At 39.8% G+C, this 24,111-nt stretch overlaps 4 protein-coding genes across 7 annotated transcripts in view; 3 read left to right on the top strand and 1 right to left on the bottom strand.

The window, feature by feature from the left end:
* Window positions 1-5,996, top strand: part of LOC408646 (monocarboxylate transporter 12) — a 48,681-nt gene extending 42,685 nt beyond the window's left edge. For all 4 annotated transcript variants that reach the window (XM_016910883.2, XM_016910887.2, XM_016910885.2 and 1 more), the window contains 7 exons: window positions 2,959-3,144; window positions 3,480-3,627; window positions 3,754-4,030; window positions 4,164-4,407; window positions 4,569-4,706; window positions 4,829-5,116; window positions 5,294-5,996. In XM_016910883.2, the coding sequence (XP_016766372.2) occupies window positions 2,959-3,144; window positions 3,480-3,627; window positions 3,754-4,030; window positions 4,164-4,407; window positions 4,569-4,706; window positions 4,829-5,116; window positions 5,294-5,682 (1,670 nt within the window). In that variant the 3' untranslated portion in view covers window positions 5,683-5,996. The remainder of the gene's footprint in view (window positions 1-2,958; window positions 3,145-3,479; window positions 3,628-3,753; window positions 4,031-4,163; window positions 4,408-4,568; window positions 4,707-4,828; window positions 5,117-5,293) is intronic.
* LOC725415 (BTB/POZ domain-containing protein KCTD16) overlaps window positions 1-24,111 on the bottom strand; it is an 89,262-nt gene that overhangs the window by 30,403 nt on the left and 34,748 nt on the right. The window lies entirely within an intron of this gene.
* LOC100576447 (DNA damage-regulated autophagy modulator protein 2-like) lies at window positions 8,898-13,743 on the top strand. The gene is given in 7 exon segments (NM_001278338.1): window positions 8,898-9,162; window positions 9,656-9,751; window positions 10,914-11,035; window positions 11,133-11,359; window positions 11,670-11,808; window positions 11,906-12,063; window positions 12,347-13,743. Coding segments are annotated over 7 exon segments (924 nt in total). The 5' UTR covers window positions 8,898-9,052; the 3' UTR covers window positions 12,419-13,743.
* On the top strand, window positions 13,817-22,957 carry LOC551941. Its single transcript, XM_026443772.1, is given in 7 exon segments — window positions 13,817-14,455; window positions 15,154-15,510; window positions 16,139-16,260; window positions 16,636-16,862; window positions 17,281-17,419; window positions 17,519-17,708; window positions 18,215-22,957. Coding segments are annotated over 6 exon segments (3,168 nt in total). The 5' UTR covers window positions 13,817-14,455; window positions 15,154-15,424; the 3' UTR covers window positions 20,619-22,957.

Below are 24,111 nucleotides of genomic sequence, written 5' to 3'. Positions count from 1 at the left end.
TTATAATTCAACGAGCAAAAATCCTGAGGAAGGGAAAAAAAAAACCACGCCTCTGTTTATCGTCGTTCCCGTAAAACGAGAGTTCTGACGTTACCATCATCCTCTGTTTTTCTTCTTCCTCCCACGCCTTCGCGTCACCTCGAGCCGCTAACGAGCACTCGTCCTTTCCCTCCATTCACGAGGGCCGTTTAATCGTTTAGAAACGAAGCAAATTTCGATTGTAACGAATTTTTTTTCGAGATTTCTTGTAACGAAGAAGAGGAAAGTGAGGAATTTTCTCAGAGAGAGAGACATTAGGCTGCTAATTTTAAATAACGTGGAGGATGAACGTGGAGGTTAATTTTAGATTAAGATGAATTCGTGAACGAAGGAAACATCTGAATTTTGAGAATAATAAAGATGTGATTTAAGCTTCGTTTAAGCTTTTTTTCTCTCTCACACATTGTAGTTTTATCGGTATAATAAAACGTTGGGAAAATTTTTACAGAAGAAGACAACTATCCTCGATCGTAAACTTTATAACGTTGGCTGACATTGCCCCCAGGGATCGTCTAACATCTCGTTTGGATAGAGTAGTTGTCAGTTGAGGTTACGATCCGAAGGGCCGTTGACCCGCTATTTCGCCAATTCACTCTCCCTCTCGTTCGTTTCTTCAAACGAAATTCAAGGGTGGAGAGATCGTACCATCCTTGGGGATTCTCGTTCGAGACTCTTGATCCTGACAAGGGTGGAGAGAGAGAGAGACTATGGAAGAGGAAACGGTGTACGTAATGGGATAGGCATTGAACGATTCCTTTGAAATCTGCAAGTTCCTGACGATCTTCTCACTTTTAGTTCCTATATTAATTCCTTCCCACGTAATTTATCTCTACTAAAGTGGAAAGAAAGAAATTCAAGAAAATTTTCAAGTCGATTTGAAATTAAAGATGCTAAAATATTTTCTTTGGGAAAAATTTATTAAAAAATTTCAATAGGATCATTTCGTTTATTTCTAACGTATATTTTAATTAATCTCAAATATATTTGAGATATTTTTCTTTATACCGTTAAAATTTTAGAAAGAATTTCGGTTGTCATGCAGAGAACAAAAATAAAAGGAGGAATTAAGTGAAAAAGAAAAGACCGAGGAAAAGACCGTTCCCCGCGAATATAATAAGTTATTCCTGACGAGAGTGGGACATTTAAACGCTTATCATGCCTCCGAGATTGATAACCGAACCTTTTTGTCATCCATTAACTCTCTGTAACTAAACCGTAAAAAAAATTACGTGGACAGGATGATCGATAAACACGTCCCGGTTGTTTCTTACGGAACAAATCTTCGTCCCTTCTACTCTTCTATTCCTCCAAATCCATCAAAAACATCATCAAAAAAAAAATGTCTCCTCATCCTTTGATAACTCTTTATATAATCTCTATATAAAAATCCATTCAATCTTCCGTTCCATCAATAAGATCCTTTTCTAAAAGGATCCTATTTCACTTTAAAAAAAAAAAATCTCAACTCTCAATTAATTCTCGAAAAGCAAAAAAGCTCAACAACGAATCTATTGAATCAAAGTAACTCGAGTTCCACAGATCAGTTCCATAGATCTGTCGAAAGCGACTGAGAGATTAATAACCACTCTTTTTATCCTTGAAATACCTTCCCTTTGTCTTCGAGCGGCGTTGCGTCCCCCATCTTCTGCGATGGACGGCATTCTCCGTTTGATCGATGAGGCTGTTCGCATCCGCGGCTCCGTTCGCGTGAAAATTAATTAAACGAGCCAGCGGCAGGCCTGCAACAACTAGGCATTGGCCATTCGTCGCTGTTTGTAATTAAAACGGTCTTAACCTCGATAGAAGACGTCTGATTTCTGTTTAGCGGAAAATAGGTACGGTGTTTAATAGGCGAGGTGAAAGAATACGCGAGGAAGAGTGGAAGATATTCGTGAAGATATACCCGGTGTTCGAAACAATTAGGTGAAGAATCGAAGAGATAACTTTGGGAATTGAAGCAAACGAGGTTATGGGTAATTTAACGTGGATAAAATTAAATTAAATTAAATTAATTAAAACGAGATTTTTCCTTGCCTCGTTTCATCCGACGAGAGATCATTTTGAGAAATGATTGTACAAAATTTTTCTACATCCGTGCAGTCTTTTTTGTTCGTTTCAATCTCTTAAAATCAGTACACGTGTTCTCTATCCACTTGGTACATGAATGTGTTTGTACGAAATAGAGGAAAGTGGCAAGGCTGAGTTGGCTAACTCGAAATCAATTTATCATTTCGATCTTTTAACGATGATCGAATTGGACGAAGAGAGAAATATAGCGCGGGTGACTAGGACGAAATACGTGGATATCGATCTTGCCGCGATATGATTTTAATTGAGGGGAAGCCCGGTTACGTGAAACGTTTATTACGATCGCAAACTAGAAAGGTGAAATATGGCTGGAGATAGAGATTGAACGATGAGCGAGTGAAACTCGAATCCGGCATATGAAACGTATAAATCGTGCGGCAAATCGGTGCAAATGGAGAGAAGAGAAGAGAATTTGAATATCGGTGAACAATGAGGCGTGAAGTGTTTTCGGCTTTGGTTAATCGACTAAATATTATCTAATTATATAATCTTTCAATTATAAACACGATAAAATCCATTTATAAAGAAACTGGGGAGGATTAAGATTCAATTTCAAGTTCTGAAAGAAGTCTCTTCAGTTGGTTTTTTCAAGACATATTCGATTCGTGTTCGAGACAAACGATTTTTCTTTTTCGAGAAAATTTAACAAGTGTGAAGTAATCGAAAGAGGAGATGAGTATCTCGTCGTCCATTCGAGATACTCACGAGCATTGGCATAACAATATTCGTGCGTTCATCCATCGTTTTTTCAACTGTCGCCTATTTTGACCAAAAATTGAATTGAAACAATACGTATGAAAAGTCGATTAAGAAAGTTTGTTCTATTTATAGGATGGCTAGGAGCAATGTCGACAGGAGTGGCTCTACTAGTTTCGCCGGTAACAATAGCGTTTTGTCGGAGAAAAAGTACAAGACTCACCGCGGTTTTGGGTGGCCTCGTTACAGCACTCGGCTGCCTTTTCACTTCTTTCGCCTCGCAGTTCCACCAATTGTTCATCAGCTATGGCACCGTTGTCGGTGAGTCACTGTAAAATATTATCAATTGCTTTACTCTCAATTTCCTTTTTTTTTTCCTTTTTGAAGAGAAGAGTTAATAATAAAAAGTTACATAATTGTAATTTGTAGAAACGTTTCCTTTTTTTAATCGATTAAATCATCGTTCACTTTTTTTTCAGTTACGCAATTACGACTGGACTTTTTATACGCACATCTATCTCTAAATATCTTGAAAAAAAAAAAAGAATAATTTCTCAAAATTATACGATTAAAAATACGAATTAAACAAAAAACGTTAAATGTTCGGGATAATGGATGAGATTATGGAATTTTTTTTATTAATTATTTTATTACAGGTATAGGAGTCGGCATGACTAGGGATTGTAGCACTTTAATGGTGGCGCAATATTTTAAGAGGAGGCGAGAACTGGTCGAGATCTTCATCGTGTCCGGAAGTGGCCTTGGTATCGCTGTCATGTCGGCTTTCATTAAAGGAATGATTAGGTAATGTAATATAAATTTTTCTCTTTCACATCAAACATTATGATATAAAAACGTTTAATGCTAATTTGAAAAAAAAAAAAGGAGAGAAAAGTTAAAGAAACTGAAAAACATTCTTTCTATTTCCAGCAAGATTGGATGGCGCTTGGGCCTTCAAGCGGTGACCGGTGTGGTTTTCCTCACGTTCATCTTAGGCACTTTTTATCGAAGCGCATCCCTGTATCACCCGCAACGTAGAGCTATTCTACATCTGAAAAATCAAAAGCGTAAGATTAAGGATAAGAACAAGACGGACGACGGTCCACCGTTCTTCGACTTCAGCACGCTGAAGAGCAAAACAGTGAGAATACTGCTCGTGTCCACTGGGATATCTGCCTTCGGGATCAACACTCCGATATTTTACCTGGTAAAATAGCGAAACGAAACATCCACCTTAGAAAATTTAACGATTGTTCTTAATTTATATTTTATACAAGACACGATGCAAATGGTTAATTTTCGTTGGATGTTGCGAAAAAGAAAATTTTTCTTTTTTTAAGGCGCACCAAGCCGAAGAAGAAGGCCTTGGGGACACGGTGATCCTGCTTCAGGCTTATCTCGGTCTGGCCTGGACCCTCGGCTGTGTCGCCTTTGGCCTTTTGGTCGTGCATCGCAGCGTCGAATGCAGGATAGCGCGTCAGTATCTCACGCAAGCGGCGGTATTTGTATGCGGATTGTGCATTCTGGCCCTCACCGCCGTTCAAGGAAATTATCACGGATATGTGTTGTTCGCCTGGATATACGGTACGTTCGTTATCCATAAAAACGCGTTCTCGAAAAAGATATTCCCTCACGAAACAAGAATCTTCGCAAATTCTTTCATCCTTTTAACAAATGAAATTTGAAATGAACTCTAATCGTAATCCTGATTTTCTTAAGAAATTAAGAAATCGTGGTTTTTACAGGCATCTTCTGCGGCGGCTACCATTACAGCCTGAAAATGTACACCTACGAGAGAGTGAGAGCGAGGAATTTCGCGAGAACGTGGGGTTTCGTTCAATGTTCCCAAGCCATACCAATAGCGATTGGAGTCCCAATTTCAGGTAAAAGAAAGAACAGGCCTCGTTTTCAGAATGATTTTTAAGAGAACGTTTGAAAAAAAGACGATTAAAAAGGAGTTAAGTTAAGGAAGAAGAGAAAGTTGAGGGTTGGAGAGATTTTGCAGGATACATGAACATCAGTTGCGGTGGGAAAGCTGGTTACTACTTCAGCTCGACCTGTGTACTGGTGGGCAGCTTCACCCTCTTCTTCATAGATCTTCACAGAAGAAATTTGTCGAGGCACAAACACGTCAGGTCTAACGGGACCAAGCACCTCTGCGTCTCAGACACTTGTCCGCAACGGAGGAAGTTGTCGTTCAGCCAGGAACCGGACAACGATGGCCCGCACGTGGCTGCTGCCGGGGCTGCTGCAGCCGCCCTCGTGCTTGGTGCTGAGATTGCACCGAATCAAGGTGTGCTTAATATCTTATCGTCCATGGATTCATAAGAAATCGAGTCGAAAGAATTATTTAATCCTTCGTCATCCATCAATCGTGTCTCTAAATTAAATGAGAAAAAGTTTCAAATCTGATCAATTGAATAAGATTTATACGGTGAGGAGAAAAGGAAAATGAAAAATCTCGTTTCAGGCGAATACGTGGACGGTCTTGCCCCAGAGAAACCCGAGTTAACGTGCATCTCTGAGGAGGGGATCGCAGACATGGATCTCCCCGACAACATGCTCGAGGACCTCGATTACATCGGGGATTGTATAACCTCGTGCAACAAGGTCGAGAACTATCTGATGCTGTCCGAGTTCGAGAACAATCTGATAGCTGAAATACCGATCATCACGGATCGCCGAGGTCGAAGGTGGTCCCTGGCTCGTTCGAAAGGTGGCCAGTCGAACCTCGATCGTCCGTCAGCACCGCAACCTCAAAACGAGGAGACAAACGAAGCCAAGCCTAAATGGCACGCGGCTCCTAATGTGCCTCCTAATAACAGGGTGATCACCGTGATCGACGAGGCAAGCACGTAGCTCGATCGTAACGCGAGATCAAACAGATCCTTGTAGATCGAACGAATCCTGTGAAGAATATTTTAAATCGATTTTTCTTTCTTTCTCTCTTCCTTTCTTTCTTTCTTTTTTCTTCTTTAAAGCTATACACTGCAATTTTATATGCAACAAGCGTAGAAGAAGCAAACGTTTTTACGTAATTTCTCAAGTGAATGAAACACGAGCGCGAAGAAATTGGAAAAAGTATTTTTATGAATTTTATACGTGGATCGAATTTTCGGAACGGTTATGCGGAATAGTACAAAAAATGGATGGAAAAGTGAATGGATGAGAATCGTGAATTAGGAAAGAAAGAGTTGTTATATCGAGAGGCTGATCCCTTTTCCCCTTTTCGTCTCGTTCTTTGTTGGCCCTTGATTTAAGATATTGTTAAGAGTTCGTTGTTGACGATAAGTATAACAACGCGAACACGGTGACGCGTTAATCTGGCTCCCTCAAAGATGTAAGAGAGTCCAGTATTGGGTCACTTAATTCGCGGTGCAATTAAGGACAATAACGTCGGCTTTCGACGAGAGGAACCACGGAAACGTTCCGTCCACATGGAGATAACCTCGACTCCCGTCGACGTCTTTGTTTAAGCTTCGTGCTAGTTCACTGCCACGCGTCGTAGATTCACGAATCGGACGATCTTTCCATTATCGCGCGAACGTAATCGAATATCTCTTTTCGAAATAAAAATTTCTTTTTCCAATGTAATCCAATTTATTACTCGAACGTCATGAAATTAATTTTATTAATTTCGAATTGAAATATATATATGTATAAAATAAGAAACGAAGATCGTCCGATTCACGTCGATATAAAAGTCATGATCTAGAGCCTTTGTCGAAGGAATCGCTTTATTACCGTAGTAGGCACAGCTAGCTAAAGATACTGAAACTAGTCCGAATCGAAATTCGTATTGCAGCGATAAATGGTATATAGTGTAACGATACGTGGAAATATTAGCACACGAGAGTAATTTATCCTTAACTACCGTCGTTCGAGCTATTTCGAGGCGAATATTATTCTCTTTCGATGATTCGAGCGCGGATCGTGGCCGGTACAAAAAAAAAAAAAAGAGAAACGTAAAAAGAGATAACGAGACACTATTTATTTATCAAACTATTTATATTAGAAATTATTCATACGCATATCATGTACATATACACATACACATATACACTTGTAAGGCGTATACACATGCGTATGATGTTATAATATGTAGATTAGCATTAAGATGCCTCGAGATTAGTCGATTAAGATTATTACATTTGAAGCCAATTCGAATACCGAAGAGAATATTTGTACAGGGAATGACTAGACTGGTGTTACGAATCATTGAATTTTTTTTTATATTAATATTAATTTTCTTTCTTTTCTTCTTTTTTTAAAATTTTTTTTTATTTTTTAAGAAATATCTTCGATCGCGTCGATAAATCGAAGACAGAGATAAATTGAGATAAAATTTTCACGAATTAATTTAATTTGACAAAGAATGAAAATGAATCATGAATTATTTTTAACAGAGACATGACTCCCAATGACTCGACACTTGCCTACGTAACCTAACGTGTTTAATTTACATTTATCGTATTATTGTTATCATTATGATAACAGATGGCTACTAGTCGAAAGCGTTGTTCGATCGACGCGAATGAACAATAACTTACAAATTTATTACACGCCACAGTGAAAGATACAACACGAATAAACTGCCTATATATATATAGTATATATAAATATATATATATATTGTAATATTGTAACGTTGTTAATACAGAAATGTGATTTTATCAAATAATCTCTAGTCGTTTCTTTTGTTACACATTTCGCGAAACGAAACGAAAAAGAATGAATGAAAATGTGTAACGATGTCCTTTCGACGCAGTTATATTTTCCTTCATTAACCTACTTCATCCATACACATTTCTCTTCGCAATTAACTTCCGAGATAAGGTTGCACAAAGACTTTTTTTTTCCCGAGATACAAAACATACATTACATCCTTCATTGTTCAAACATCTGAAGCTACGTGACTTATTTGAGAAACTCTTAGAAGATGATTCTAGACTTTATATCTTTAGACTATTTTACGTATTCCTCTTAACATTCGTATACTTGTGTTTCGAAGTCATTATACAACGAATCAAAACGGGACCTGCGAATCTTGTGTCAACGAATTCATTGAAATTCTCGTTTGATAAGAATTTTTTTTTCGCAAGAAAAATGTTTTAATTAAAAAATAAATATGCGTTACAATTATTTTAAATGATCTGATTCGTCCACTTTGAGATTAAACGATAATCGAATATGATTTTTGACGATAAAAGATGAGAAACAACATTTCAATATTTTTGAAAAAATTTAGATAAGATTGTTAAGGAAAGATCTTCGAGATGATGAATCTAACATTGTAATTGGCTTATACAGATACTTTTCCTAATACAATAAATAAACGAATAAACGTGTCAAAAAAAAAAGAAAAGGATGTAAAAAAGATTTCTCTCGTGGAGAAGAAATCCGCTTTCTTCCGAATCGTAAAGTTTTTACGTTCGAAGTTTCAATTATACAATTAGATACAATTATCGTGCCGCCGAATGTTCCATTACGACATCGGTTCACGTAACCCTGATAATGCAATATTAATTACGAATTCTTGGTAACCAACAGTTGAACGTTTGTTACGTGCATTGGCATGCGAGAAATATCGAGCGCGGCCCACTATGCACCGACCACACTTTATCGATAAATTCTAATTCGCTTTAGTCACGATTCGATGATACCCATTAACCAACGAATACGATTCGTATTGAAATTATTTTCTAATTATTTTCTTCCGATCTTCGGAAACGATTCGCCAAATCATTTGACGAGATAGAGAGGATCGAGAAATATTGACGATGAGTTTGATCGCAAAAAAAAAATTACATTCGTATAATTTTGTGACAAAATGTTCGAGTCGAGTGTAGAGTTCAATTAATTCGAATCGTTTAAATAAATTAACAATATATATATATATATATATTTGAAACTATTATTCTTTTCTCGAAAAGAAGCCTCAGAAGAGAGGAAATATTTCACAAATACGATATGATATATTCGAATTTCAATTCTTCGATGGGAGGGGAGGGGAAAGCTCCGAATCAGTGTATGGAATTGGAGGAATTCTACGATTCTGTTACAATAGCGAAGAATACAAAGTGATTTTCCTCGGAAAGGAAATCAATCGATTCGAATTGAAAACGAAATGAGCACGAAGTTAAGAATGGGATCAGACGGTGCGTTAATTGCAGTGCAACGTAATCGTGTGCGTTAATCAGTGATCGGCAGGTTGCGTAGGGCGAGAGGTATGTTAGCAGCACTTACGAACAGTCGCTCCAAGGCGCCCCATGAAGGTGCCCCCTTGGCGTTCCCATCTTATCACATAACAAATACATACGGCGCTATCATATTCTCGAGGTAAGATTATCACGATTTCGTTGAACACGATAGCGAATCTGCATTCGTGAAACGGATTAGATTTCCGTTCATTTTCTGTTCCACGAACCGATCGTTTTCAAAATGGTGGTGTGTCCATTAGAAACTCGGCATTGTGACATTTGATGATTTAATTTCTACGCGAGGGACGCGGAGATCGGGTATCGAGTTTTTCACTGCGTTCGTCGTTGTTGCGTTTGATTTCTTTTTTTTTTTTTTTTGATTTTTTGATTCGAAGGAGAAGCATAAAGGAGAAGGGAGGGGGGAGGGAGAGAGAGGGAGAGAGAGAGAGAGAGATCTTTTGAAATTTTTATTTCGATCAACTTCCGACTCACTCGTACCTCGCGATTTATTCGCATTTTTATTTTCGTTTCATCTCGAAAGTAACCTAATCGTGGCCAATTGTACGATTATGAAAATCGAGACGCCTGGAATGCGATAAGTATCATTTGATAAGGAACACGTTACGTTTCAGTGCTCTGGGACAAACGAGTACGAGAATGCCCTACGGAAAGTTGCACGTTCTTCCATTGAGCCTCTTTATCCTGATCCCGGTGACGTTTCTAATTACGTAAGTTTGCAAGTCGATGCAAAACCGCCTTCCTCTCGAATTTCATTGAACGCTTTTGATTCTCTTTTTTTTTCCCCCCCTTGGCATCATCCATATCTTCTATTTTTTTAGTCGCGTCGATTCTTTGACCATCCGATTAGAATTCGAATTAAAATTATTTTTTTTACAAAATTTTCAAAAATTATCGCGCATAATAAGGTGAAATTCATTTGTTTATAAAAAAATTTTTCAAAACTTTCCTCGTTTTCGAGTTTGTTAAAGAATAAAGAATTAATTAAAAAAAAAAAAATGATGGGAGATTCGGATTGGAAATGGTGAGGTCGTGATCAGAAGTAATTAAAGAGAAAATTAAATCATAATGGAAAACTAATGCTTGTCGGTTAGTTCTGCGGTCGATCAAGGCCATTTAATAAGAAACAACGCGACTGCCACGCGAATTCTGTTCCTGGTGGCATGATATAAATCACGATTAGTTTGATTCATTATACTCGTCTGTGTACGCTTCGCGGGAATCGTTGTTCTGTAAATAAGATTGCTTTCAATCGTGGATCACCGATTGAATGATTCGCGACGTCGAAATGCAGCGTACTAAGCCTCGAAATCTCTTTTTTTTTTCTTCTTTTTCGTTAGAAATTAATTATAATAAAACATTAATCCGATATTACGCGTCTGATATTTATCTTATCTTGTGCATTAATCTTATTATTATTATTATTAAACCGACACGTAGAAGATTTAAATTCGATTTGCAAATATAATGTGCAAACAATTATTTTTATCGACGATCGACGAATTTTAATTAATCGCCTACTTCGTTTTACCAGTTGTTCGTCTCAAATTTCTCATTCTGAATTATTATTCTCTTTTTACTTCAACATTTACAATTTTCGACGTTTTCACGTTCTTTTGACCCTTTTCTATTTTATCCTCTTGGTTTTATTTATTTATTTATTTATTTATTTTTTTTTTTTAGGAAGGTTTAACAAAACTTTCAAGTTGTAAATTTTACCCGGATAACCCTAAACTTGACAACAAGAATTAAATAAGAAGAATGAAAATTAAATTTTAAGAACGTTTCACGAAATTTTTCACGTGATAATTGTTCTCTGATATAGAACAACATGCTTGACACGCTTTCGCTTTCATATTAATCGCATTTCAGGTACACTATATCGGTGCAGTGGGACCACGTGGTGCCAGGATTCCCATACATATCGGAAACAGGCACATTGTCACCGGAATCGTGTATATTTGCCCAATTCCTTAATATAGCCGCGTTGCTCCGTAAATTTCGTCTGGAATTATTTACATTTTAAAAAAAAAACGTAAACCACATCGGGATCGATGGGACCACGACTAACGATAGTAACGTGTATTTTAGTCGCCTGTTGCGTGTACATCAGACATCGACAAGTTTCCCAATGGCAATTGGAAAGGGGTAACGATCTGGTTAGCAAGAGGATCGTTGTTGTGACGGCGTGGTGCGGGATTCTGGCCTGCTTCGGTCTCGATATTCTGGCCAACTTTCAAGAAGCCCGTGTCGTAGGGGCACATATGATCGGGGCAATGACATGCTTCACGGCTGGAACTATCTATTTTTGCCTTCAGGTACTACCGAGATTACCGTCCACCCGCTCGCTGTTTAACGCGCGCACGATCGTGGAACGAAGGAAAAAGTTGGACGAATGGAGGAAAATTTGAAACTTTCTAGAAGAAAATATGATCTATAAGCGGTGCTAATGATATAGTCCAAACTTGTTGTATTGGAAAATTTAGAAAACTTTCTAGAAACCAAAAAATAGGAATAGAGAATTATTCTCCGTTTCGAAGCGAAACATTTTGTATTCTTTATAAAATTTATAAAAAAGAAAAAACATGACTATGTACGTTGATAATTAATATTTCACGTATTTTTCAGACGTATCTGAGTTACAAAATGGTACCGGCTGTGAACGGAAAAATCGTGGTTTTCATTCGTGCAGGACTCTCGGTTTTAACATTAATTTTGACTATCACCACGATCATACCTGGCTACATATCAATGCTAGAATTTCAAGGTGATGTTTCTCGATGTATCTTTGTAATGAGAACGTACGAAGAACGTAGTGATTATTGATTCGATTTTTTTTTTTTTCTAATTGTGCGATCGAACAGGTAACGATTACAAGAAATGGCTGCCAACGGACGGTGGTTGGGGTTGGCACGTCGCTAGCGCGATCTCCGAGTGGGTTCTGGCCATCGTTTATTGTTGCTTCCTCCTCACATTCGTGCCAGAATTTCGATTGATCAATTTCGAGGATCCAGTGGTTACGGTACGCCGCATTCCTACGTTTATAATTATATTATAATTTAGCAATAATAACGTTATATTGGGTATTTGTCACATCACAAGATAAGGGTAATTAATAGCGCGTGTACATTAATAATACGTTGAATCATAATTTACAATGGAATGTTTTAAAATTTCAAACTGTGATCGCGTGACAATACAATTACGAGTCGATTACAATTCGATTAATCTTATCTTGGCGGAGTTAAATCAGGCCAGCGATTAAATCAATTTTCTCGAATGACACACGAATGTTCTATTTTCAGCTGATATATCTAGACAAGGACCAAGACTTGAAATTGTCGCACAAGCTGAGCTCGCAAGTTCAAGAGTCTTGAGATCCCTCGGATATATAAAGTCTAAAGATTAAGTATTTAAATTATAATATTTGCATCATAATGATTTTATTCCAAGTAATAATATTTTTAAATGTAATAATAATCCTTCGTCGGATATCACAATTCTCGAGTCGCTTAAAAGTTATTCAGTGAATAGTACGTGTACGTTTCTACGTTTATCTTTTGATTTTACTTAATTACCTGTCGATTATTAAATCTCCACTTAAACCGTGCTACGTCCTTGATTGTAAAAAAAAGAGAAACAAAATTCTATTTTATTTCTACCGAAGAAAACCGAATTTGTTATATCAAGTTTCGATTTAAGATAATTTGTAAAATCAATTGATTTTAACAAAAATTGAAAAGATAAAAAAAAAAGATGATCAATAATAAGATAATATTTCTTCTCTACTCGAAAATTATCTCGGTTTAATACCTTCGTTACCATGCATAATGTCGATGTTACGTCGTTTCTTTTCTTTTTTCTTTTTTTTTTCTTTTTTTTTTTTTTTTACGATCGATGAAACCTAAAGCGTATAATAATAATAATAATACCCGATTGATCGACGTGCGAGTGTCGTTTCTGCAAAAAAAAAAAGAGAGAGAGAGAGACACGCGAACAAACTTTGAAAGTTAACACTTAGATACGGGAAATAGCGTGTATTATCACCTATTAAAGTGAAACTTGACTCGTACAAAGTGCATGGTACAGTGTCGAGGATCGTGATTTATCTTCCTTGGCGCTCGATCGAAGCTCCTTTGAAAAATGCGGGGAACGTTGCACAAATCTTAAGAAGCCCTTGGATTAATTTTTACTAATACACACGTATTTTGTATCGACCTGTCAGATTTAATTTCCTTTTGAAACGTGCAATCATCGATATTGGATGCTGAACAAATGCCATTATTACTATTGCGTCAAAAAAAACATCTTAAAAAGCGAGATAGATATTTGTTCTCAAAAATAAATAAATAAAATTTCGCAATTTTAACATCGAAATTTATTACACGAACAAATTCGCAAGATTCGAAGATTTGATTAGTGTAACTCCTTCACGAAATATCTGCAACTGCGCATATATATTAATCTGGAATCCTCTTCTCTGAAGTATGCAAAGACATCGAGTTGCACTCTTGACGTTGTCGATACTATCAATCGATAGTTGCGATTTTCTAACCGAATTTAAAAATCTTCTTAACCAAACTAAAAAGCCAAACTAATGAAACTAACGTATCAAACGTGTTCATCGTGTTCTACTTCCATAGAGGGAACAAAAATTTAGCAGCTAAAAACCAACTTAAAAGTAACTCGACTAAAACTCGTTAAAAAAAAAAAAAAAAAAGAAACAGCTTTCTCTAAAGCAACGATTTAATATCAAAGGAGAAAAGGAAACGTGCCGCTGTAATATTTTATTCGAACATTTGTTTTCCGGTACTTCGAACTGTACTTCGGAGGAGAATTAAGAGAAACCGAAAAGGAAGAAGCGTAAACACGCGATAGAAGAAAAAAGAAATTCATCGTGCACGGTCGTAACACAGCGGAACACCGATTATCCGAGCAAGGTGCGGTAATCCGGTATATCGATAACTGTGTATACATACGTATATATACGTGTATTATCGAAACACGTTCGCGGATAGTATCGGCATAAACGTTCCTTGGAGAACGTCTGGCAGGAACGACGTCCGCGTCAGTCTCGTGGCGCAGCTGCTGAGAGCGCCGTTGGCACAACATCGATCGCGCACAGTCGGCCATAACCTCTGTAACTCGCTACGTTGCTCGCTACCCTGGCTTCGCGGACCGAGCCACCGAAAATTGCGCAGGAACAAACAGAATCGCGATGGGACGAAGCTAGGAAGTGGGATTTGGTTGCTCGAATATCATCCGAGAGGAGAGGAAATTGGAAAAACCGGTGCGGTTCGGGCTTGGCGTTCTTGTCCAGGCCGATAAGAAGACCTTCGATCGTTGTGCAGCACCATTTCCAAACGGTGTCCAGTTTCGGTGGGACGCGTCGTCGAGAAATAAAAACGTGGAAGGTACAAACAAAATTTGTTTCATTTCATCGGATCGATTCTGCTCGCTTTCGCGACTGCTTTGCTCGCCGTTGCTAAGTACGCAGTAGGGCTTCCACCAGGCTTGCAGTTCGCTGCAAGGGTCTCCCTTTCCTTTTTCCCTAGACAACGCCCGCGTGAGAACGTTCGCACGCTTTTGCGCGTGAACGCTTCTCGCGAAAACGTTTCGAACTAAACTCGTGTCACTCGTTGCCGTGGAACAAATATTCACGGTGACGTGTGTGTGCCGCAGTTTTCCTGCTCGGGTATCGCGTACGATATTTATGGCGCGCAGCTTGCTTCGATTAAATTCCGTTTCATGCCAAGTGTTCCTCGTTAAAAAGGAATTTTTCCATTATTCTCGAGAAGAAGAAAAATATCGTCCCAAGAATTATTTTATATTATTGCGAATATGTCGATTTGGAATTGATTAATTTCTTCTTTTTTTTTTTTTATGTAAATTTCTAATTTTTTAAAACAATATGTATATATATACGTATATTGTTACAAAGTATATATGTATATATATAGACTTTAAAATCGAGATTATTTATAACATTCTCGAACCTCGAATCTCGAATAATAGCTGAATCACGTTGATAGATATAGATGAAAGATAGCAAAAGAATATACATTTGATCTTCCGTCCAACCACGTGATTCATGATTGTTGTTTCTTTGAAGGTACCGAATCGAAGAGGGACGATTGATGGGAGTCGAACTGCAGTGCGGTTGCGGGTTGGATGCATCGTAGCGGGTGATTCCCCTGGGAAGGAAGTGGAATAAGAGGTCCAGCCTCTTGGAACAGACGAGCATGAGTGCTCGTGGTTCGTGGACGACGCGTGCAACGACGCGTGTTTCTTCTCGATAGCGGCGTCTGCCGCGGACGTCGTCGTCTGACGTCATTAGTTCCGGCGGGAAAGCCGACAATAATTAAAAAACGCACATTGGAAACATGGTGGACAAGGAAGACGTGCTCGTCAACCTCCATTATCTACCGATCTTCCTCTTCGTTTCATTGCCTTCCGTCTTTATTTTGACGTAAGCGAAATTTTTGTGCGACACACACACATATATATATATTTTTAATTGGAAAGAATTTTGTTTGCACGCGATTAGTTGCAATGTTTAAATTAAAATTATATTCGATATTCGTAAATGCTTTCTTCCTTTAATGTCAAAGAATTTAAAAGCGATTGTATGCAAAGTAAATATCTTTCGGGTCTTAATTTGGATTGCAAATTGCATCTAATTTGCATAATAAAATGCTTACATATTTTAATGCAGGATGAGAATACCTATCTGGACGATGTTTAACAAAAATCTTCACATTTATAAAAAAACATTCTACATCAAAAATCTAACAGATAGTTGTCAAACTATTAAAAATTGATTTAATAAGCTAATGTAAAATACAATGTATTTACATGCATTTACATATATTCGATGGTTATAATATAAGCAGATAAAATATTGAATTAACATTTGCTGATCCTTCGAGTAAAGTAAATTTACATATATTCTTTTGAATATGCAAACAGATTTCTTGCATTCATAACTTAAGCTTACTTCCTCTTTATTGCATTTCGCTTTCAAGTACAATAAACGTCATACCATTTTCCATTATACTTATTGCAAATATACATGTACGTTTATTCCCGTTTTCCAGTTATATAATAGCGGTTATGTTGGGCCACGTGGAAGCCGGGTTCCCTTACATCTCGGACACAGCCACTTATGCGCCAGAAAGCTGTATATTCTCCCAATTTATCAACATGTTCGCGATGCTCAGTGAGTGTATTAAACGAGAATGAGGAAAAGTATATGAAAATTTTGTATTATTCTCAGAGAATCGATTGACATTTCGCACGTAGTACAGTGACCTCGATTTACGTCCTGCTGGAAATAAGCGAGAGTTTCATCGGGCAAAAATAGCAGCATTTGCTTTCGAGGAACGACGACGTGGTTAAATTTGTTTTTTCTGGATTTAAAGAAGAGGATGAAACGTTATTGCGCAAACATTGCGAAAACTGTTTCGAATCGATATCTATATACGATACAAAGTTAATTTTAATCGATCGATTATCGATATAAGATATAATATCACCGAGATGAAAATAATTTTAACAATAATTGATAATCGTTTAATTTTGTTTTCAATTCCAGTGTCGTTCGTAGTCTATATAAGGTATTCCCAAGTAAAAGAATGTTCGAGCACTTTTAGATTGCAAACCTCCCTACCAAAATGGAACCATTGGGCTTTAATTTTCGGCCTATTATCGACCTTTGGCCTATCGGTCGCTGCGAATTTTCAAGAGACCTCCGTTCTCGTCGTACACTTTATCGGCGCTCTGCTCTGCTTCGGTGGTGGTACCGCATATTTTTGGACGCAGGTATGCAAGACAAACGATATACTTTAAATAAAAGAAGAAAGGAAAGAAAACTATATATGCAATCGTGAAACGCATTGAACATATCTTTAAAACATACTTACTCGATTCTTTCAAAAATTAAAAATTCAATAAGTTTAAATTTCACGTAACTCTATAGTTCCACGTAACTCGGCTTTCTAAAAACTTTCGATTTTTCTTTTTTTAGAAATCGAAATTCACTTTCAAAAGAAAAGAAAAGAAAAAAAAAAGTAGAATTCAACGTTCGTCCTACGAGAGAAAAAGAGTGAATTAAAATTAGTTAATCGATTGCGAAATGAGATGTTGCGTAATCGTAGAAAACTGTGACTTGCGTAATTTCCCGATCGTTTTTATCCACGATTTTTATCGTCCCTTTCTCACGCGCGCTTCATTTTTCCAGGCTGTGTGCACGTTCTACCTTCATCCGCTCGGATGCTCGTTGAGACTCGCTCACGTACGAACGGCATTGTCAACCTTTTGCACCGTTTGTTTCGTCGTGACTCTGATCACCGGTGTGCTGGCACGCTTGGCTTACAAGGGTTGGTTCGTTGCGTTTCCTCTTTCCCTCCGTGTCTCCCCCACCCGCTCTCGCGCAATTTCTTCCACGATATCTCTGATCCGTTTGTTCCGTTTCGCAGGCACGAATCCCCGAAAATGGTACAGGGAGGACGGTGGATGGGAGCTCCACGTGGCTAGCACGATCACGGAATGGCTATGCGCTGGTGCATTCGCCGTCTACATTTTGACCTTCTCCGAGGAATTTCGGGATGTCAAAGTTATCCATCCGAAGGTAGATGATTGGCAATGACGATGATTAGAGACGAAAGTGTCGTAATTAGAATAACGTAATAATAAATTTTGCTTGAATGAGAAACACATGAAGTGGAATGAAATTACATCGATTCGTGCCCCGAAATAAAACTTGTTTAATATGTATATATATTCAGTTACGATGGACGATGGGTCGTGAATATTTCCTATCCCACAGCGGGTGACGCGTATGGTCCAAGAAATATAAAGGGTGAAAAAGAATCAAGTAACCAACTTTTTTTTCATTTGCACACGCGTTCAATGATCAATAAATTAAAACATCCATTCTTCGAGGTCCATTCGTATCGAACACGTCGATCAAAAATTGTAAAAGAAAGATTACACGATAATTTTCACGAAAAAAAAAAAATCCCCGCGATTAGAATACTTGTTACGAATTAAAATTAATTCAGATTTGTTATTTACATTCGAAATATTGATCTATTGATTCAGATAGTGTGCACCCTGAGCCGAGCGAGATTGAGCAACGAGACGTTGAACGGGAGCCAGGATTCGAACGAAAGCGCAAGAACGATCACCTGATCGGTCATAGGCAGAGGCGCCGGTGGTTACGTCAACCTCCTCTCGCATTCACCAGTGAACACCCCGTGTCCCGGTTACAGGTACCGTGAATCCCGCGAACCCCTATTGGACGAGGCCGCGCCCCTGATCGCGACCACGCCACCAGCCGCCTGTGACGTCGAGGGAAGGACCGACGTCCTCTGCCCTGTACAGATACACGTGCACGACCCCTACACGGCACGCGAGAGACGAAGACGGATGGACGAGGAGGACGAGACGGAGCGGAGAGGGGTGCAGAAATGGGGGGGGAATCATCGGTCGAGGAATTGGATCGATCTGGACGAGAACGTGTTGGACGGTTACATACTAATGGACGACTCGTGCCTCGAGTCGGGCGTCATACCGGACGAGACGAAGGAGCTTCCGTATCCGGAGGGGGGCGTGGAGGTGGACGAGGAGGACGCGGATAGCCACGGTAAAGACGATTGCTCGATTTACAGCATTGCCAGGAGAGGGGTCTCGAGGAGAGGGCCTCGTGGAGAGGAGTTCGATCTGAGCTCGACCTATCCCCTTGCCAACAGTCACGGAAACGCTTACAAAGAGTCGAGCAGTCACACGAGGTACACCGAGTTGTACACCGAGTTGGCTGTTAAGAATTACTTGGAGGGGAATCGGGAAGAAATGGGTAATTACTCCGTGGCTAACAGCCACGGCGATCACAGCGTGTCCTCGGAGAATAGGGAGCGAAGTTTGAGGGAGAAAGCGGAGACCGATCAATCGGCGTGGGACACGAGACAGCATGCGAATTACGAGGTGGCCAACAGTCACAGCAATTACAGAGTGTTCTACGACAGTCAGACGCAGCAGAGGGAGTTGTTGAGGACGAGCGGTTGGTCGATAGAGTCTTGGAGGGAGCATTTAATGGGAGCCAATAATTACGTGGTGGAGGAGCGGAAGCAGAAATCGGAGAACGCGGGCCAACTCGTCCGCGACGACGAATCGACGAGAACGAGTCGGTCGGAGGCGAAAAGCGATCCCGGCTCCGAACCAGCGTGCGACATCGAACAATGCCTCGTCCAGATCGAGGAAAGCCTGTTGAACATCGAGCAGAATTTGCTTCACGTCCAAGACCTCGACATACCGGAATTGAGGAATCTTTTGTACAAAAGTCCGAGCATCGAGAAAAGTCTCTACGAGGTTCAAGACCTCTTGTACGCTGACGGTATTGTTCCTGTAATCAATAAGAGAAAATCCTCGACTCTGATATCCGAAGACGAGGACGAAGAGGACGAGGAGGAAGAGGAGGAGGAGGAGGAAGAGGAGGAGGAGGAGGAAGAGGAGGAGGAGGAGGAAGAGGAGGAAGTTTGGGTGGGTCGTAACATAACCGTAAAAGATAACGACAACGAAGACGACGACGCTGCTGCCTGCACGTTGGATGCCTCGAACGAGGAGTCATCCGACACGGCTAACATAGACGAGAACAATCGTTCGGGATCGGTGGACAATTGTTCGACCACCGCCGACTGCACGAACGGCTCGACCATGTTCCACGAGGACGTGTCCGTCGATCCGAATTGCAACGAGAAAACCATCAACTTCATCCCGAACAGTTTGAACAAAACTTTGCCCAGAAGAATCATTCTCGACGGTGCCAAGGAGAATATCAGGCTTTGCTCCTCGGAGCCCGAAGAGTCGACCACGGTCGATTACAATTTGAACACCACCTGCGCCGAGAAGAAGTTGTTCTGTCGCGACAAGTGTCACAGCAGGACCAACTCGTTGGACGAAAATTCCACGTTCTCGAATTTCGATTCGTTCGATAAACGGGAGACGGGGAAAAGCTCTTTGCAGAGCTTGCTGTTCGAATCGGCGAACGGGAACTTGTTCGAAGTACATTCCGGGAAGGCAAGGTCGGAGGAGATGCTGCCTCGGACGCCTCGGAACAGATGTTTCAACGCGAGTAGAAAGAAGCCGAGGGAGAAACGGGCTGCGGACGCGAACACGGAGGACAGGAAGCTCGAGCCCGTCGTTTCCTCGACTCGTCGTTTCGCGGCGAACGAGCAGAAGAGGGGGAAAATTTCGAAGGAATCGGCGAACGCGCCGCGGCCGATTATTCGTGAGAAATCACCGAACAGGACGAGGCGAGGCACGATCTCCGCGGACAAGGTTCAAGAGAAGGACAAGGATTTGTCCGGCAAATGCACAACGGACAACAAGAGGAAACGGAAGAAGATATCGAGCAGAAGTCAAAGTTCCTCGGAGAACGCGTTAGTGCCTAGCAAATTGATCTCTCTTTCGCTGTCTCTTCTTCTCGCGGCTTTGTTGCAAGCGGTCAGGTGTCTTACGGACCTCGTCGAGGACGCGTTCAGATCTGTCAACTGCGACAGAAGCGGCCTATTGCAATAACGCTGCATCCGCGAACGGTTCTCGTCCGGCACGAGGCCCATTCGTTCAGAACGCGGCAACATCCAACGAGATTATCGCGTATGAATGGTAACGTTAGATGGCACTAACACACATACACACACACGTACATACACATACATTGTTACTATTATTTTTCTTCGCTGTACTCCCACTTCGTTTTCAAATACGTACTGTCTCCCGTCCAAGACCAGATTTCTGTCGAGATGGCCGTAATTTCAACCAATTTTTCTAATTTTTTTCATCAGATGAGAAATTTCTGATTCCACAACTTTTCTTCCTTCTCGATGTTAGCGTTGCAATGTCACATGGATCTGATATTTGTGATTAGAGATTTGGACTCAATCTGTAGATAATTGACCCAAGTTTGTAAAATTGATTCATAATACGGCTTGCACAACTTGTGAAATTTTTCCCTTTCCTTTCTTCGAGTATAAAAATAATTAATCGCACGAATATGAAAGAAAATCGTCGATTCGGTAATATCGTTCGATACAGAAATTAATCATACATTGAGGAACAATAAAATAGATAGACATCTATCTTCTATTATCGATCAATCGCGATTCCATTACTAAGATAAACGGTGAATAACTAACTCGGCTCGAAAAGATATAACAAGCGCGATACTTTCAACAATTATCGCAAGTGTTTCTCCGAGTGCCGAGTTTTCTAATTACCGAAACGCATAAAAAAACCAATTACGACTCCTCTTATGCTCCGCTCTTTAACCGAGGTCACCTTTTCAGAGAAGGCGCCTAATGAAACTGGTTCTTGCGAGACAAGGGGGAAACGAGTTCATCCTCGGTCCAAAGACAGTCCGACCCGAACCCGACCAACTTATCATTTGCAACCGTAAACGTCCACAAGCTACAGCTGATGTCTGTGATAAATTGCTATTGCTTACGATTTTATGTTTCTTACGCACGGTACGCTTACAACAATACCAAGGCAACAAGTTATTTATCGTAGGGGGAGAGGAGTACACACACACACTCGTTACTTGTACACACGCTCGTTTATTAAGAAGATCGCAACAATGAACGATGGCGCAGGAACGAGACGTGCGATTTTTCTATATAGTTTCCTCATTCTTTTCTTTTCCTTCTATTCTTTAATTCAAGAATTTATTTTATGTATATATATATATATAAAAAGGTGCTACCGCGTGCAACCGTCTAGACGCGATTAGTTCGCGTGAAACGAAAGCGTGTCACGTGGATGGAACGAAGAGAGGGAGAGAGAGGGAGAAAGAGAAACATTTTTCACGAGCTTCCAAGAGAAGATGTTTTAAGGAGACGCTAGACGGGTATGTGCCAGAAACGACGATGACGCGAAAACGATAGTGCACGATAATAGAAAGAAGAAGTTTCGCAGATAAGTCTTATCGATGGAGCAAAGTACGGGCTAAGCATGTTACGGTATTTAGCACCGCGTACGTAACGTTCTAAAGTGCCTAAAATGAAAAAAAAAAAAAAAGAAAAAAGAGGAAAAAAACTCGTCGCGTATCGCGGATACGCGAGTTGCAGTTTACAGTTATTTGTCTAATTGATTAAAACTTTCGATCTAACGATTTAACGCTATTTAATATCTTACTTACTACTATCCCTATCGTAAGCCTGTTTTTTCAAGGTGTAACACGTTGCTGGGAGGAAGGAGCCGGAGAAAAAAGGAGGAAGGTGAAAAATAAAAAAAAAAAATAAAAAAAAAGAAAAGAAAGAGAAAAGATGAAAATAATAAAGGAAAGCGAAGCAAAAAAAAAAAAATGACTGGCTTAGAACGCTTAGAAACGCGTTTGGATGCGCTTCTCTGTGTGTCTGTGAATCACTTCATCCCTGCCCCCTCCCTTTCCCTTTCCCCGAGTCTTATCCCTTCCTATCGTTCCACATGGCGAGAGGCGTTAAAGGTCGAAGTTTAGACCCAGGCAAAATTAATTTCTCTACTAGCGGAGAGTTTAATTAATTAAGAAACTTTTTCAAGGAATTCGCGAATCCACTTTTCGAATAAAGTTAAACCCTGTATATTTGAAAATAGTCGAGAGGGGGGAGGGGGATACTGTTTCGTTTGTGCGCGTAGGCGCACAAAAAAAAAAAGAAAGAAAGGAATTGTCCTTCCGAGGAAAGTGACGTGAGAGTTATCGATAAGTTATTAATAAATAATAAATATTTTAAATATTTTAATTTATGTAACGTAGAATTCTTTTTTAGATATCAAGGAATTAAAACGGAACGACCATTCGACGATGTATATAATTTGGGGGATCCAAATCCCTTTCTTCGTTTCCCATTTATCGTTTTTCCAATTAAAAATTTTTCCTACTACTTTCTCGTACATAAGTTTCTATCCTGATATAATTTCCAATCTCAAATTTATATTATTTATATATAAGATCGACCTAATATGATACCATAAACAATTAAATCAAATTTTATATATAAATACATATATATATCTCATTAATCGAACTTTATAGAATACATATGAAATTATGGGAAAATTTGAATCGTCGAATTTTTCTATTCTAATTCACATTCTACAATATACAACAACAGTTAGAGAATCTTTGGAAGAATCCAACGAAACATTTTCGTCCCAGAATTCCGTCGGAATTCCGTCCACCACCGTGAACGAGGATCGCTCACTCTTTTTCACCTCCGCCAAAAAAACCAACCCCCGATTCGTCGCCGCGGGAATATCGTATCCCACACGTGACTCCGCACACAGCCTCTCTGCCAATTCGCATCCACGATAAGGGACGCACGGGACAAGAGCCGCGTATCGATCGCGAAACCGCTCATCTCGTTCGACAACGGGGGTCGAGGCTGTGGCTCGAATCGAACCTCCTACACCTACACTCGACACATTCCCCGCATAGCGCACATTCTCCATCTCTATCCCCCTCCTCCAGTGGATCTCCCGTGGATTCCCTTGTCCTTGAGATCGTTAATTTCAATCAACGATCACCGATATACAACACCTCGGAGCAAAGCCAAAGGATATCGTAAATATATAAGGGAAACGATCGATCCGCTTTGCGATACATTCTCTTCGATCACGCCAGCTTTTTAAATCGATCCGACTTAATCAAATCCGGAAGAGGAGAGGAGGTTTCGAAGTGTTTTCGGAAAATGGAAAACAGGTTGGAGGGTAATCCGATCACGTTTGGATTCGGATTCGGGCAAAGACGAGTTGATATTCATGCGGACCACCTCTCGCGCTAGAATTTTCAATTAAGATCTCGAGTAACTCGAGGCGGTGAACACTTGCGGAATACGTTAAAAAACTGGACAGAGGAAGAGCGGTTTCAGTTTTTCAATCGTTTTCTCTTTTTTTTTTTTTCGACTCCTCTTGGATATGGGATACCGTCCGTGACAGGGAGGCCTTTTTCGGGATATTTATCGGTGCTCGATGGGACAAGGACAGATAATATTCTTAGGACTCGCCTCCCCATGGAGTATCAATCGTTTAGGGGGTG

Source organism: Apis mellifera, linkage group LG1, assembly GCF_003254395.2.
Source record: "Apis mellifera strain DH4 linkage group LG1, Amel_HAv3.1, whole genome shotgun sequence".
Taxonomy (NCBI): domain Eukaryota; kingdom Metazoa; phylum Arthropoda; class Insecta; order Hymenoptera; family Apidae; genus Apis; species Apis mellifera.
Note: the sequence above shows the minus strand (reverse complement) of the source record. Positions and strands in the feature narration are given on the sequence as shown.